We start from the raw sequence: 16,181 nt of genomic DNA, 5'->3' as shown, positions 1-16,181 counted from the left end.
GTGCTAACAGCTCAGCTTGGCGTCAGCTTGGCTCAGCATTTGGGCTGACGTTACTAAGGGTAATGAGACTCACCCCTGGGCCTGTCAGTCCAGGTACTGGATAAATGGGACCTCTGTTATGCTCTTCTGGGTCCAGCCTCCTTAACTGTATCCAAGAAGTGCTTTCATAGAGACCTCTGCCCTAGCCCACCCCCTCCATTCAACCCTAAGCAAGTGACTAACCAGTAGACATCTGGATGGTTATTTTATTGTCAAGGGGGAGGCAGGGGGCGCTGAGCAGACTGCACTCAGTTGGAATGGGTGGCCTGCAAGTCGTAGTGCTCCAGCCCGGCCACCAGGGAGCCGGCCAGCTTGATGGTGGCAACCCAGGGTGGCTCACTCAGGTGGTTGGTGGGCGTGCTCAGCCTAGGGGGAGGGTAGAATCAGCTGGACTTGGCCGAGTGGCTGAGCCCTTACCCCATCTAGGTGTCGGCTTCCCCATCTATATGAGGGGCCACGTGTAGATATCACAGAGGCAGCCTAGGGCAGGGCTGTACCCACTTACATTTAGGAAAGGGGGCTAAGGGTTGGTGGGGTCTGTGTCCTGTATCCCCCTTACCCCCACCCTTATTGAACCCCCAAGGAGCACAGAGCAGAGGGTCTCTTAGTGATTCAGAATCTGGGAGCCAAGGTCAGATGGACCCTGGTGACCAGATTGAGATTTCTGTGTGTGCACGTGCTTGTGTGTAGATACAGGGGAGAGGGTGTAACTGAAGGGTGCACTATCTTCTCTGGATCTGAGGACTCAGGTATAGCCTCTGCTGCACAGGGACTGTTGCATCAGTGGCCTCTGGCTGCCAAAGCTCTGGAATCCAGAGTCAGAGAAGGCTGGAGGGGTCAGGAGTGTAAAGGGCTAGGCCAGGGACTTTGTTGGAGGTATGTGTTCATCTCTACTGTCCCTGAAAAGCATGGGATGTGGTCCTTGGTGCCCTCAGGGACAGGGTTAAGGCTGTGAATAGTGTCAGGCCAGCTGGCACCAGCTTTCCTGATGACTCCAGAAGGTCACAGGGTCAGGAGTCAGCTTGGAGATCTATATACCAAGAGGCTGGACCAGGGTGTTCCCTGTCCCTGGTCAGGGTTTTCTCTTGATCCTGAAGGATTGGAGCTCAGCTGGGTTTGAGATAACAGCCAAGGAAACGGTGGAGGGTCAGCTGGGGTCAGGACGCCCAAGGGCTGAATGGGACTCTACCCGGGGAAGGTCGGTTCAGGACTTGCAGGGGTATACCCTCCCCTCCCTACTCCCGACGACCTCCCCTCACCAGGCAGACACGTTGCGTGGTAGACGGCGATGACGTGGCTGGTGGCGGCAGTAACACTTGCAGGGACAAGAGTTAAGCACCTGGAAGGGCGGCCAGTGGCGCCTGGTGCCCGCATTAACCATCCCCACTGGAGGAGCCCCGCCGCCACCACCCCCTCCATCGCCACTGTCAGTCACGGTAGCTGCAGTACGTTCGCGAGGACCGTCTCCGGGTGCGCCATCCTCACGGGTCGCGCCTCGGGCTGCGCGGGGGCCCTTGCTCCTGCGCGTGCGGGCCTTGATGGGTGCGGGCGCGGGCAGCGGTGGCTCCGCTGTGGTGGGAGCTGGAGCCGGGGCCGCGGCCGGGGCCGGGGCGGGGGCCGGAGCCGAGGCCGGGGCGGGGGCCGGGGCGGGGGCCGGGGCGGGGGCCGGAGCCGGGGCCGGGGCCTGGGCCGGGGCCGGGGCCTGGGCCGGGGCCGGGGCCTGGGCCGGGGCCGGGGCCGGAGCCGGGGTGGGGGCCGGAGCCATGGCCGGGGCCGGGGCGGGGGCCGGGGCCGGGGCCGGGGCGGGGGCCTGGTCGGCAGCCAAGGCAAGGGGCAGAGTGGGAGCTGGGGCGGGGGCCAGAGCCGACTTCGAGTGGCCCGGGTGTGGGGTGGGAGGGCGGGCCACGGGGAGCGGCGTGGACTGGAGCACCCGCGGCTGCGGTGTCGGCGGCGGCGCGGGCGGCGGCGGGGGCGGCGGCGGGGGCGGCGGCGGGGGCGGCAACTCCTGTGGGCGTCCGGGCCCGGGGCTCTCTTGCTCGCCGTTGGTGGGCGCCGGGAAGATGAACATAGGCGGCGCCAGCAGGGCCGGTGCGGGCCTCCGGGGCCCGGGGGCTGGGTGCGTGTGTCCTGGCGGAGGCGGTGGGGAGCCCCAGGGCCCTGAGAGCGCGGCCGCGCGCCGTCGGGGCACCCCGACACCGCCACCGGCTCCGTTGAAGCGGAAGTGGCGCTCAGGGACGTCGGGAGGGCTCACCCAGTCAAATTTGGGCTTCGAGCCTGGAAAAGTGGTGTAGGGTGGCGGCGGTAGGGCCCTGGCGTGGGACACAGGCGCCGAGGGGGGTCCAGAACACCCCTCGCCGTCTCCATCACCGCCTTCTGCTTCCTGAGTCCCCCGAGGGACCTCGCCCGAGGGTCGCGCGGCCCCGGGAGCCAGGGGCCCCTGCTTCAGGACCTCAGCGTAAGAGATGGAACCCGGGGCGGCAGCGAAGAGTCCTCCGCCGCCCCCCAGCGAGGCTTTGGCCGCCAGGGAACTCGAGGCTGCCGCCAGGGAACTCGAGGCTGCCGGAGGGGCCAACATGGGCCCCGACTTGAAGGTGACTTTGCACAGCAGGCTCAGGCCGGACTCGGACACCGCAGGCCGGGCCGTCTCGCCCTCGCCCGCTTGGGGAAGGGCCCCCCTGCGGGCTCCGCCGGCCGTCTGGCCCTGGCCGCAGTACCCGACCTGGCTTTCTGCGGGGGGTGTGGCGCCTGTGGCCAGAGCAGGAGTGATTCTGTGGTCCGGGTGCTGCCGGTCGGAAGGTGGCGGTGGTGGCGGCTTCCGCGGCTCCAAGCGTGGCGGAGTAGGGGAAGGGGCCCTCGGGACGGAGTTGGGGTCCTCTCCAGGTAGTTGCCGGGGCGGCGGCGGCAGCGGACGGAGGCTCGGAGGATCGCCCTGGCCGCGATGGCTCGCCTCCAGCAGACCGCGGACCCGAGGCACCGGAGTGCCCATGGGTTTTCGCCACTTAGACGGCGCGGGCAGCAGGGGCCCCACGGGGGGCGGGGGTTGTGTGGGGATCGCGGCCGTAGCCGCCGCCTCTGAAAGGGGCGTCGCTGGCGAGGGCAGTTCTAAGGCCTGGGGCTCCGGGGGTACCAGGATTCCCGGGTGCGCGGAGCTGCCAGGGAACCAGACGCCCAGCCCGCGAGCCAGGCGCATGGCCGGGGAGGAGGGGGTCACCTCGGGCTCCACCAGGGACGTCCGGCGGGAGTCAGAGGAGCGGTCCGAGGCCTGCTCTTTTCGGGAGCCCCCGCCCGCGGACGGCTCCGACTGCACGTTCCCCATTTCTGACGGAGGTCGGGGACTGTGGTCAGAAAAACTTGGGCCAGTCAACCTGCCTAAACTATGGGGACTCCACGAGGCTGGCGGTATTTGGTCCTACCGGTCCACCCCGCCCCGCCCCTGTGTTCCAAGATCCACTGAGGCACTAGTCGCTATCCGCATTCCTGTTCCCTGACTCTTGAGGCTCAAGCGTTCTTCCCCACGGCCCCATTCAGCGACTGTCATGCCTCCTCCCTCATGGCCCCATTCAGCTGCTGTTCAGACACTTAGGCTACATCCATCCTCAGTGTACTAAGTTGGTCCCTGTCCCCTCACCCCTCCCCGGCTTGTCCCTACACTTGGACCATAACCCCGGTCTTGAGGCCCCAAGACGCAAGGGTTGCCCGCTTTCCTGTCACTCGGGCCACATCACTCATGATGATTGTGCTCAGTAACCTATGAGGCCCGCAAGGGGTTCAAACCTCTTTCGGGATCTTCCAACCTGGCTCGGGAGGCCCAGGCCCCGCCCCTGCTGTCCGGTCCCGCCCGCGATTGTCGGTACCGGGCCTCATCGCCCGCCCCAGATCTAGCCCCGCCTCCGCGGTATTCTTGTCTGGCTAACCCTTCAGTCCTCACCTCCAACCCAACGGTCCCTCTCTCTGTGTCGATCATTTGAGTCTCGCCCTCTTCCCAGGCAGCGGCAGATCTTCGGGCCTCACTCCTAAACTTGTCCGGCTCCTGGTCTACCGGCCGGCTTCAACACTCAGGCCCCACCCCTTTCTCCAACTCCGCCCTGGCCCCGCCTTCGCCCAGGGGTTCCCACTCACCGACTCCTCCAGCAGACCAAAGTTCAGACCGCGGCCCCCTGGGCCCAGGGCAGGGCGGGGAACGGCCGTAGCAGAAAATAACCGAAAAGAACGGGGGTGAAGCGGGTGGTGGCAAGTGGGCGAGACAGCGGGGGCGGACCCGAGACCTAGGCCCCGCCCCCGGGCTCGAGGCCCCGCCCTCCCGTGAGCCTACGAGAGGCGGGCCCCTTACGAACCTGGATCTTCCTTTGAAATATTCCGACGTCCTCTTCCCCGCCCCCAAGGCCGTGCAGGCCCAGGCCCCACCCCTTCAGAATGTTACCCTTAGCCCCGCCCCTTTACGAGATGCTCCGCCCCTCGTCCTTAGCCCCTCCCCCGAAGCTCCGCCCGTTACGAACGCTGCCGCGTAGCTCCTCCCTCCGGCCCTCTCATGTGCCCCGCCCATAAAACAATTTACTTCTAAACTCCACCCTTTTAAGACCCCACAACATCTCTTCCCGAGACCCTCTCCTTCCTCGGGCCTGCCTAGAAGGCCCATCCGCCGTGGATCCGCCCCTTCCATGACGCAAGCGCCAGTCCGCGCCCTCGGCGTCCTCGCCGACTCTCCTTCCCCGGGCCCTCCGACCCCGCCCCCTTGCGAAGGCTCCCTTCTCGCCCCACCCCTTTTCGAACCCTACCAGGTACTCAGCTCCTCCCATTTAGGACCCAAAGCGAAGACCCTCACCTCTTTAGAACCCTGACACCAGGCCATGTCCCGAACCCTTACCCGCATCCTCAGGGATCAATGACGCGGATGGGTGGGAAAGTGGGGGATCCTTTCTGGATCCTGAGAAAATGGGGGCTGGGGGGCTGTTTTCTGGAGCCGTGACGGGCTCTAGGACCCAGCGGGCAAGTACGCCCGCCTCGCGCTTACCCCTCCCCCAAGCCGCCCCCTCCCCCTCACCCATCTTCCAGGTTCCCCCTCCCTCCCCCGTCGCCCCGGCTCCCGGTGCCCGTCTCTAGCGCCGCCGGAGCCAGCGAGGGAGCCGGAGCGAACAGGAGGAGGAGGAGGAGGAGGAGGCCAAGTCGCCGCCGCTCGGAGCCCGGCCGGAGCCTCCCAGGCAGGTGCCAAGGGGGGCGAGGGGGCGGGGGCTGACAGACTGCCGGTCCTGGTGAGGGGGCGGCCAGGACCGCGCTGCGCCTCCTGCCCACCGGGGCGCCCCCCAGACCGCGGCTGGAAGGACAAGGGGTTGGGGGCCCCCAAACTGCGCGGCAGCCATTTGGGGTACCAGTCTCCATTTGGGGGCCTGCACTTCTCCGAGGACGCCCCATTCATAAAATTCCGAACTGGACCCCCACCACTGAGGAACTCTGGGGACCACTCCCCCAGGGAAACAGATGTGCGGGGAGCATAGGGCATCCAGAAATCCCGGCGTCCCATCCCAGCTAGGCCCTGGGGGACCCCTGCCCTCTTTCTCTGCTTCACCTGTTGTCGGGGGAGGCGGGCGGACAAAGGAAGCAGCATCACGTGACTGCTCATTCACAAAATCCCATCCCATTGAGAAAAGGGGGCTGGGGGCGCTGCGACCGCCCCTTCCCCTCCCGATGGGCCGGGGAAAACCGGCAGCCTGCAGGTGGGGGGAAGGGGCTAGAGCTCGTTGCCTGGGTCCCTAAGGTTGAGACGCCAGGGTCCCTGCGCTAGGTGGTAGTGAGGGGCTGGACGCTGATCCCGGTTACTGGGCGGAGGGCTACGTCCCCTGAGCTGGGGGGCGGGGTAAGATGGTTCTGAAGGATGCTGGGGCGGGGAGGGGGAGGAGGAGGGATCAATTCTCCACCTCCCCTCAATCTCTCCCCCTTGCCTTCCCTCGGCTGGGACCTGAGGGAGCAGGCTTGATTTTTGTGAATGAAATGCGCTCTGGTTGTGTCTCGGTCGCCCGTTTCTGGCTTCTTCTGCCTCCATCTCCCTTTCGGCCTCTCTCTGGCCATTTCTGGTTCTCTCCCTGCTCCCTGCCCATCTCCCGTTGCTGGGTGACTCAGTGAGCTTTGCATCCGGTCTCATTCATAAATCCGGGAAGGGGTGGGGGGAAGAGAGCCTGGGTTTCTCACCCAGCCAGTGGCCTGGGCGGCAGAGTGTGGAGGCAGTGTAGGGGGGATCTGGAGCTGAGTTGATGGGCTCTAAGAAAATACATATGCGCAGGCACCCAGCTGTGAGGGGGAACGATGGGTGGGGCTGTGGGAATGTGCTGAGGGAAGGGAAGGAGACTGGGTTGGTAGGGGAAGAGCCGGAGGGGGAAGGGAAGTGGAAAACCGAGGCTGTGGGGGTCAGGATGGGAATGATGGGGAAAGAGACGAAGGTGGGTATGGAGAGGAGAGGTAGATGTGGAGAAGGTAGGCACGGGAGAAAAGAGGTGGCATGAGGAAGAAAGAAGCCATGCTGGAAGAAGGTGGGCATGAGGGAGCAGGCAGGTATGTAAGAGAAAGTGAAAACCGGTGCCGAGGCCGCAGCGGAGCCAGATGTGAGGGATGAAGAGGGGAGATGAGGGTTGAGGGCACACTGGACAGGAGAGCAGGGCCGGAGCCCACTGACTGTGTTGTGCCTGTCTCCCCACCCCCTCCAGGTACATGGTTCAGGTCCGAGCCGTGGTGATGGCCCGAGATGACTCCAGTGGGGGCTGGCTGCCTGTGGGGGGCGGGGGCCTCAGCCAGGTGAGCGTTTGTCGGGTCCGAGGGGCCAGGCCCGAGGGGGGGGCCCGCCAGGGGCACTACGTCATCCACGGGGAGCGCCTTCGGGACCAGAAAGTGAGCCACCCTGGGGCGTGGGGGTAGGGTGGGGGCGTGGGGAAGTAAGGGGATGGGGCTGGGAGTGCAGAGATGATGAGGTCAGGTCATCTCCCAGCCCACAGTCCATCGGGGTGTGGGATGTAGTTTGGAAGTGTCTATCTGTGTTACGGAGAACAACTGGGAGCTTTGAGAATATCTGGGGTATCAAGCAGCTCCTGTTCACTGTCGTGGCCTGATGGACGACTGTCACAGCAGCCTCCTCACAGGTTTTGCCATGCTCCTGCTCTGTCCCCCCCCAACCTCAGTCTGTTCCACAGGGGCCCTGCTAACACCTGACTCAGATCATGTCCCTCCCTCTGCTCAGAACCCTTCTGTGGCTCCATCTTGCTCAGAGATCCTTACCAGGAGGCCCTACACCACCAGCCCCTGTCTGCTCTAAGTATATATGGAGGCATTTGGTGGGGGACCGTCTGGATGTGTCAGACAGAGTTTATAATCCTGAATGTGGGTTCAGCAGGAATATTCGAGGCTGCCTGGAATGATGTAGAAGGACAACGTTGAGGCTTCAGCTAGGGATGTAGTAGAAAGACTTGGATTGTTTGAAAAGGCTTGGGGGTCGGGTTGCATCTCAGAGCAGGGGTCAGAAGGAACAATGTAGGGGGGTTTGAAATGGTGTGAAGATACATGGTGATATTGGGCGAGGATATAAGGAAACATCTAGGGTGTTCACCAGCATCCGAGGGGAAAATCTATGGGAGTTTGATAAGAATTTGGGGGTAGCATTTTGGGATGTTATTGGGGCATCAGAAGGAGATTAGGTGTAATATTTTGTGCTGTTCAGGATAGTTCGGGGAATATCGAGCCAAAAGGAGGGACACTGGGTTATCAGAAGGGGATATGGAAAATATAGGGATCAAGGGGCTTGGGGGAAATATTGAGGGTATCAGAGGTGTGCTCAAAAAAATTGGGGAGTGGTGTTGGGTGTTGACCAGGGTTCAGGGGTACACCTAGGATTGACAAATGAAGTTTGTGGGATACTGAGGTATGCAGATACGCTGAGGGTTGACAGGAAGTCACCAGCATGGCTGGTAGGGGGTGTCTGACCTGGTCCCCCTCCTGCCCTCTCAGACCACCTTGGAGTGTACCCTGAGGCCAGGCTTGGTTTACAACAAAGTGAACCCTATTTTTCATCACTGGAGCCTGGGTGACTGCAAGTTTGGACTGACGTTCCAGAGCCCTGCAGAGGCTGATGAGTTCCAGAAGAGCCTGCTGGCCGCACTGGCTGCGCTGGGGCGAGGTAAGTGGCTGGATGGCGGGCACTGGAGGATGGGGTGGAGGGGTGGGAGGGGGGCAGGGGCCCAGGGGACTCACTGTCTGCCTCTCTCCCTGCCCCAGGCTCGCTTACGCCCTCTTCCTCCTCCTCTTCCTCCTCCCCTTCCCAGGACACTGCAGAGACTCCCTGCCCTCTGACGGTGAGTCTCCAGGATACAGCTCTGCTGGGAGGGCCGGGGTCTGTTTCCATTCTCCAAACATTCTTGAGCATCTCTTGTGTATCAGGCACCACGCCACATGCTGGGGACACAGATTTGGGCCCAAACTATTGGTGTCAACTTAATGCCAGTTATCCTAGTTTTCCTGTTATGTGGTGGGTCACACATTCATCCCAGAGTATTTATTGAGCACCTTCAAATAAGTAGTGTTTTGGGCATTGGGGATACATCAGTGAACCAAACAAAGTCCCTCTCCTCATGGAGCTTCTATTCTAGTGTGGGAAGGCAGAAAATTTAAAAATAAAATAAAAGATAAGCTATACCTTTTAGAGTGAACAAATTAATGACCAGCCCATCCTTCTAGTTCCTCAGGGTCGCAACCTTGAAGTCATCCTTGATGTTTTTCCTTTTTTATGCTCCTCATCCAATCCATCATCAAATGTTGGCTTCATTTTCAAAATGATTAGAATCCCCTTCCAAACCTGGTACTGTCCAACCCCATCTCCCAACTGGAGCATCTCAGTTATTGTCAACTGCCCCCCTCCTCCTACTCCCTACTGTCTGGAAGTTCCCTACACGTAGCCAGAGGGACCCTATTGACATCTAAGTCAGATCATGACCATCCCTCCACTCAGTCCGTCCAGGGGTCCATCTCACTCAGGGTAAAGGACAAAGCATATAAGGTCCCCTACCATTTGGCCCCCTGTTCTCCTTTTTGCTCACTCTGCTCCAGCCTCACTAGCCTCCTCATTGTTATTCAAACACGGCAGGCAGTTCTATCTCAGGGCTTTTGCACTGGGCTTCCTTCTGTTTTGGAATACTCTTCCTCAGATTTCCACGTGGCTCACCCCCTTCTGGGTTTTATACACATATCACCCTTTCAGCGAGGCCCTTGCTGAGTAAGCTGTTCAAAACTGTGATCTCCCGATGCTCCCTATCCTGTTCTAATTATTCATCTTCTAAGATAGTTTCCTAATTTCCTTTCTATATAGACAGTTTTCTTATCTGTTAGTTTATTGCCTGTCTCCTGTGCTAGAATGCCAGCTCCAGGAGGGCAAGGATCTTTTTATTGCTTTCTTGATGCATCTCCAATGCCTAAAACAGTGCCTGGTATACAGTGAGTGTTCAGTAAATATGTGTTGAATAAATTTATTGAATGAATAAATGCACATAATGTCAGAGGCGATTTGGCATTTGCTGGGAACAGTGGGAGTTGCTGAGACTTAGAAGAATGAAACTGGTTCCCGGGCAGAAAAGCGGGAATCGCAGGGTAATGGGAGATGTGGGTGGGGCTACAGAGATCCGTGGAGACAGGTCCCACACATTTCATGCTTCCTCAAGAAGGATGCCGTACTTTCCATGCTCCATCTTACATCCTCACAATGGCCTTTGTGAGCCTGGCATGTCGTTGGTGCTCAATGAATGTTTACTGAAGATAGCAAATGGATGAAATCAGAATGACCCCCGAAGTTACAGAAAAGAAACCAAGTGTCTGAGAAGTGATGTTTCAGTGTGTAAAGGACTGTTGGTTTGGATGGGAAGGAACCTCTTCCTGGTGGGTGGAATTGCCCCAGTGAAGGTGTGGTGGTGGGAATGAGTCAGGACCGTGGCTGTCTGGCCAAGGGAGAGGGCTTCTTCTTCTTCTTTTTTTTAAATATTTTATTTATTAATTTATAGGAGACACAGAGAGAGAGGCAGAGACATAGGCAGAGGGAGAAGCAGGCTCTCTGGGCAGAGCCCAATGCAAGACTCATTCCCAGGACCTGGGCCAAAGTTCGGTGCTCACCCCCCCTCCCCCGAGAGGGCTTCTGAGAAGGGAGAAAGCTAGTTTGATGTTCTGTAGGTTAGCCAGCTGAGCAGAGAAGAAGAGGGGGTCCAATAATAAAAAAAAAGAACCATTTCCAACTCTTCCTGTACTTCAGGCATTGTGTTACGCCCTTGACAGTGGGTCCTAACCACATCCTTATGAATAGACATTATTATGATCCCCATTTTACAGAGAAGGAAACTGAGGCTCAAAGAGATGAGGTCACTTGCCGGAGGTCACACAAGCAGTCAGTGGCAGAGCCGGGGCTTGCCCCGAGGCCTGTCTGGCCGCAGAGCCCTCGCTCGCCACGGGAGGGGGTCTATGTGAGGGCATCGGCTGTGCCCGGGTCCGGCTCTGAGGCCGCCACTCTCCCCCAGTCCCACGTGGACAGCGAGTCCTCCTCCAGTCACAGCCGCCAGGAGACGCCTCCCACCACCGCGGCGGCCACTATCATCACCGTGGAGTCCGCTTCTGGCTTCGGGCCGGCTACGTCCCCCCAGCGCCGCCGCTCCTCCGCGCAGGTGCGACCTCCCACCTCCCACGGGCGTCGGGGCTGGGGGGCCTCCGGGTGAAGTGGGGGCAGGGTGCCGGGGCCCCGAAGCAGGGGAGAGCTGAGACCCCAGAAGGGCCAGAAACCACAAACAGATCCTAGAGGCTGGCTGGAATTCAAGGCCGTGGTGGTCAGGACGGTGCTTGGGGACTCCAGTTCCTCGGAGGGTTGGTGAGGGCTTCCCGCGTCTCCAGCGCTCAGGGAGATTGTGGAAAGTTCTGAGTTCCGAATGCAGAGGGGTTTGGGGGACGACTTGGACAATGCTTCATATTAGGGAGTTTTTCATGCTCGTGGAAGGGGTTCCTTAGACTGCTTAATTCATTAGGAGGGGCATGGGCTCTAAAGGAGTTAAGGCTCCTTGGGGACTGGACTCCTGCGTCCTGAAGGGGTGCAGAGCTCCCAGATTTGGGGGTAGAGGGTACTGGATGCTGGGACTTCTTGCGTCTTGAGAGCGGACAGGACTGAGAGCCTGGATCACCGGGTCCTTAAGGAGAGGGCTTGGTGCCTGGATTCTTCGGTCTATTCTTGGATTGGAGAGGAGTGGGCCGGGGGCTTAGAAGCCCGAGTGCCAGACGCAGGCACTCAGGATCCCAGCACAGCGTCCTAGGACGCACGGGGCCTGAAGGCTGGGTCTCGAGCCTTCCGAGACTGGGATGCATTGCGGTGGAGTGTGGGGGTTCACGGACCCTGCTAACCTGTTCTCCTGTCCCTTCGTCCCACAGAGCTACCCTCCGCTCCTACCGTTCACGGGGATTCCGGAGCCCTCAGAGCCCCTGGCCGGGGCAGGGGGCCCGGGCTGGGGCGGCCGTGGCTATGAGGATTACCGGCGCGCCGGGCCGCCCGCGCCCCTCGCCCTGTCCACCTGCGTCGTGCGCTTCGCCAAGACCGGCGCGTTGAGGGGCGCAGCGCTGGGGCCCCCCGCCGCGCTACCCGCCCCTCTCGCCGAGGCTGCGCCCCCAGCGCCCCCCGCTCGCCCACCCCCGGGCCCCGGGCCTGCCCCTGCGCCCGCCAAGGCCTCCCCCGAGGCGGAGGAGGCGGCGCGCTGCGTGCACTGCCGGGCGCTCTTCCGCCGCCGGGCCGATGGGCGCGGGGGCCGCTGCGCCGAGGCCCCGGACCCGGGTCGCCTGCTGGTGCGCCGGCTCAGCTGCCTGTGGTGCGCCGAGAGCTTGCTCTACCACTGCCTGTCGGACGCCGAGGGCGACTTCTCGGACCCGTGCGCCTGCGAGCCGGGCCACCCGCGCCCCGCCGCGCGCTGGGCCGCGCTGGCCGCGCTCTCCCTGGCGGTGCCCTGCCTCTGCTGCTATGCGCCCCTGCGCGCCTGCCACTGGGTCGCGGCGCGGTGCGGCTGCGCAGGCTGCGGGGGGCGCCACGAGGAGGCGGCGCGGTGAGGACTGCCTGGTGGGTCCGGTAGCTGCACCGAGGACCCCAAATTGAGGGCCCAGGACCCTGGACTCCGCTCGGACCCCCAAACCCAAACCTAGGCACACCCGGAACTTGGAGCTTGAGTTTGGATTGAGAGACCCCAGACCTGGAACCTGGACCCCAAATCTAGGACTGAGAGAACCCAGACCCAGCTTCATTGGGATGTCTGTCCAAGAGGTTCCAGGCATCCTGAGTTCTGGCATCCCCATCCTGCCACCACCCCCTCCCTGATCTAGACTAAGGAGACTCCAGGCATCCCCAGACTCTTCACCTCAGGCAGGCCGGGGAGCACATGTATCCCTGAGAGTCACAGGGCCGGGCCCCCCGACTCCCTGTTCAAATAACCAACCCAGACCCGGTCATGCCTGACACCATGAACCCTCAGACTACAGTTCCGGAGTTAGTCAGGAGTTGCCAATACCTGACCCTGCCTGCATACAATTATTCCTGCATACAATTAGATCTTGAGACCATAGAACCCAGATTCACCCCAAATGGTCCCTGAATGCTCACCTAAAACTTGGGGCACCCATATCTGCGGTATTCTTGTAGCCCCCAGGACCCTGAGGCACCAAACCCTCTTGAGATGCCCTGAGTCCTTAGGTATGCCCAAACAGATGTCCTCTGACCAAAATGACTTGGGAGACCCATCTCAGAGCCTCCATCTATGCCCCAACCAAACTCTAGATGTCACACTCCCAAGATGCTCTGGGAGCCAAGGAGTGTAGACCCACCCACCCCAGACCAGTGTTCCCAGAACTTTGGATCTCACATATAGGACTCTGAGGTGCCTAGTACTCCCAGATGTAGTACCGAAGGCCACCAATATATTAGGGCCCAAGACACTGGTCTCAAGTCCTCAGATAACCCTCTTTCAAAACCCCTTAGACTTGGGATTTCAAGCCCCAGAATGGCCTGGAATCTTTGGCTGCTTTGTACCCATAGATCCCCAATCCCCTATAAAAGCTGGAAGCCCAGCTCCCAGGTGATGGGATGTTCATGGCAACCCAGACCTCTCACCCCACGGCCCCCAGCTCCTGAATGACCCGGAAGTACTTTGGGAGTACCAGTTCCAAGACCCCAAGGTGCCATCGGCCCCTCAAATTCAGGGCTTAAGCCTATACAACATTGGGATTGTCCCTGACTCAAGACCTTGGCCGCTCCATACAAGATGGAACTAAGGTGCTCCAGGACCATAGCACCTTCAGATCCCAGATTCTTTGGACTTAAATCTCTTAAGGCTGATATTCCCGGAGACTTGCTGCCCTTGAATCCTACTGGCCATAAGCCCCTGAAACCCCAAGGTCCCAGACCTCTGAATTCAAGCCCCAGCCCAAGCCCCCAGCATCTCACAAAATTACTCGGGTTTTTTACTCGGGTACAAAAACAAACAAACATCATTTTGAGCTCATGTTTCTGGATTCCAGGACTACCCCAGATCTCCCCCATTCCCATTTCTAGGACCTGGCACTGTCCTAGATGATTGTGCAGGCTGTTTACTAAGCAAAGACACACAGTCAAGGTGGGGGTGTGGCTGGAATTCACACCGCACTCTGCTGGCTGCACTGTGCACGGAGTCACTTTTTAGGCTAGCTGTGGCTCTACACACACACACACACACACACACACACACGCCCCTCTTGCACTCTGCCCCAAGCCCTTAAGCCCCAGCCTCCTAGTCCAAGCTTTTTATGTTCGGCCCTGTTAACCCCTTCCCTTCCATCTCAGAGTTGGGGGTTTGAAAGCCGGTTTCATGGCCCTCTGTGATGCCACAGTCTCTTTTCCCTGAATGGAAGGGGACTTTCAGGGTACCTCAGATCTGATGGCCTGAAGTGGAGGATCAATGTCTTGGAGAAAGACAATCTCAATGCTGTATGGGCTTGGGACCTGCACGTGGTCCCAAGCATCTGGAAATGTGCACTTACCTTTCTTCATTACCCAGACTTGGATGGCCTTGTAGGGGTTCAAGGGATAGGTCAAGGGGGTCAGAGGGCTAGATCCTTCTGTCACTTCCTTTAAATTATTAACTATTTATTACATCCGGAACCTGTGAGATTCCGCTCTCCCAACCAGACCCTGGGATGGGTGAGAGAAAAGGGGGATGTCCCTCCCATCCCCACTCTGCCCAGCTCTCGTCACTGTCAGACCCACCAGAGCTGAGGGCGGAGGGACCAGGGGGCTGGGGCAGCCTGGGTCCCCATCCCCCTCTCTGTGCCTCGGTCTCCTCCCTTCCGTGGTGGGCGGGGGGAAGCTCCATTCTTAACCTACCTCGTTTTGGGGAGGGGTGGGACGGGGACCAGAGTGCTGTAAGGTGCTGTGGGATCTGCGGATGAAGCGGTGGGAGCTGGGGAAGGTTCCCCGGCCCCCACCTCCCAGCACCGCCTCTCCCAGGTCCCCCAGTCCTGCTCCCTGCTGATACCCACCTCTGATCCATGATTACTCTTCATCACCCCCAAATCATGGGGTGCATGGAGGGCTGACCCTGGGAGCCAGGAAGACCTCAGACCCTGGAGCCCCCAGGCCCAATTTCCCAGCTGCTTGCCCCTCAGATTGGATGCTTGGCCCCCAGACTTGGGGGAGGCACCCCGATATTTATCTTCCTGATCTTGATTCCAAGCCAGTCTGTGACCTCAATATTGTTATCGTCAGTGCAGGCTGCCGTGGCGGGGGAGGATGGGGGCCAAAGACCCAGCCTTGTCATTGGGGAGGGGGCATGAGATATTCGCTCCAAGAAATGTCTGTGACAAAGTCTCAGCCTGTGTCCTTTATTCACATTGGTGCTCCCCATCCCCTCACCTTTCTGAATCAGCAGAACAGTCTGCTACCCAATTCGTCCTTTCTCCTTCAGATCCTTTAGTCCCAAGCAGACCCTCCAGCTGAGTTTTATACATTCAGTCACTCAAGTACACTTACTGAACACCCATTATATGCCAGCCCCGTTTCTCAGCACCCAGGATAAAGCAGTGAACAGAGCAGACAAAAATCCTTTCCCACGAACAGCTTATGAACTTTATAGGGAAGGAGATAATAAAGGACACGTTAGAAAGGATATGTACTATAGGGAAAAGCTGAGTGGAGATGTGGGATAGTCATTTTTAGCTAGGGTCTCCAGGAGGCCTCATTGAGCAGGCTGGCATTCGAGTAAAGCCTTAAATGAGGCGAGGGGGTCCATGGATGTCTGCGGGAGGAACATTCTAGGTAAAGGGGAACTGTCCAGGCAAGGCCCTGAGGGAGAAGCATGTCTAGGTAATTCTGAGGGACCTCAAGGGTGTGAATGTCTGGAGAAGAGGAAGCCAGGAGGAGGATACTGAGGGCAGAGAGGTGACAGGGCAGATCTGTGGGTCCTTGCAAACCATTGCATGGATTTTAGTGGTCATCCTGAGTGAGGTGGAGATACGGGACAGCACCATGCGTGGGAGGGCTGTGACCTGACTCAGGCGGTTTACCCATTCCCTCTGGTTGCCTGTGGGGAAGAGACATGGGGACGGGTGAGTAGGGAGCAGGGAGGAGGCTGCTGTGATGGTCCAGGAGGAGACAAGGGCACATGAGATCAGGGTGAGAACAGTGGAGGCAGAGAGAAGTGGGCAAGACAATGGATCTATTTTGAAGATAGAATCCACATAATTAAATAAAGACTTTGCAAAAAAAAAAAAAAAGAATCAAGGCCATGATAACAAGGTTTTGACGAGCAATTTTTAACATTTTATTAAGGTCAACAAATAATGGTCCTGAGTACCCCAGCCTTGGGGTAGGCAGCACCATGGAGGATTATAGTTTTAACAAACTGCAACAAAAACAGCAGCAACACTAACAGTAGTAACAGGTTAAGCAATTAAAAGCATGGATTTTGCAAATCAGATCTGAATTTGAGTCCGGGCACCACCCCACATTCACTCTGATTTATCGTGTCTGAATTTCGGTTCTCCTCCCTAAAACGGATCTAAGATACTTAAGCTAGTAGCACACACAAAATGCTCAATATATGTTAGTTATTGAGTACCCCTGTATGCCTACG

General features: G+C 59.2%; 2 protein-coding genes across 13 annotated transcripts; one reads left to right on the top strand and one right to left on the bottom strand.

Moving 5' to 3' along the window:
* Positions 1-225: 225 nt before the first annotated feature.
* GGN (gametogenetin) lies at positions 226-4,315 on the bottom strand. Of its 3 annotated transcripts, none has more exons than XM_049109817.1 (4): positions 3,968-4,313; positions 1,489-3,374; positions 1,299-1,354; positions 226-405 (listed from the first exon to the last, which is right to left on the bottom strand). In XM_049109817.1, the coding sequence occupies exons 2-4, from the start codon at positions 3,353-3,355 to the stop codon at positions 376-378; spliced, it is 1,953 nt and encodes a 650-aa protein (XP_048965774.1). In that variant the 5' UTR covers positions 3,356-3,374; positions 3,968-4,313; the 3' UTR covers positions 226-375. The 3 variants fall into 3 exon arrangements, with proteins under 3 accessions (XP_048965774.1, XP_048965762.1, XP_048965765.1); XM_049109805.1 differs by having other exon boundaries at positions 1,299-3,374; positions 3,968-4,074; positions 4,159-4,312; XM_049109808.1 differs by having other exon boundaries at positions 1,299-3,374; positions 4,159-4,315.
* Positions 4,316-4,837: 522 nt separating this feature from the next.
* SPRED3 (sprouty related EVH1 domain containing 3) lies at positions 4,838-14,917 on the top strand. Of its 10 annotated transcripts, none has more exons than XM_049109828.1 (6): positions 4,838-5,237; positions 6,735-6,822; positions 8,026-8,194; positions 8,293-8,369; positions 10,572-10,715; positions 11,467-14,917. In XM_049109828.1, exons 2-6 carry the CDS (start codon positions 6,739-6,741, stop codon positions 12,130-12,132), a joined length of 1,140 nt encoding a protein of 379 aa, XP_048965785.1. In that variant the 5' UTR covers positions 4,838-5,237; positions 6,735-6,738; the 3' UTR covers positions 12,133-14,917. The 10 variants fall into 10 exon arrangements, with proteins under 10 accessions (XP_048965785.1, XP_035559228.1, XP_048965786.1 ...); XM_035703335.2 differs by having other exon boundaries at positions 6,735-6,915; XM_049109829.1 differs by having other exon boundaries at positions 4,838-5,241.
* The last annotated feature ends 1,264 nt before the right edge of the window (positions 14,918-16,181 follow it).

Source organism: Canis lupus, chromosome 1 (assembly GCF_003254725.2).
Source record: "Canis lupus dingo isolate Sandy chromosome 1, ASM325472v2, whole genome shotgun sequence".
Lineage (NCBI taxonomy): Eukaryota > Metazoa > Chordata > Mammalia > Carnivora > Canidae > Canis > Canis lupus.
The sequence above is the reverse complement of the archived record's forward strand: the minus strand, read 5'-3'. Positions and strand labels throughout refer to the sequence as shown.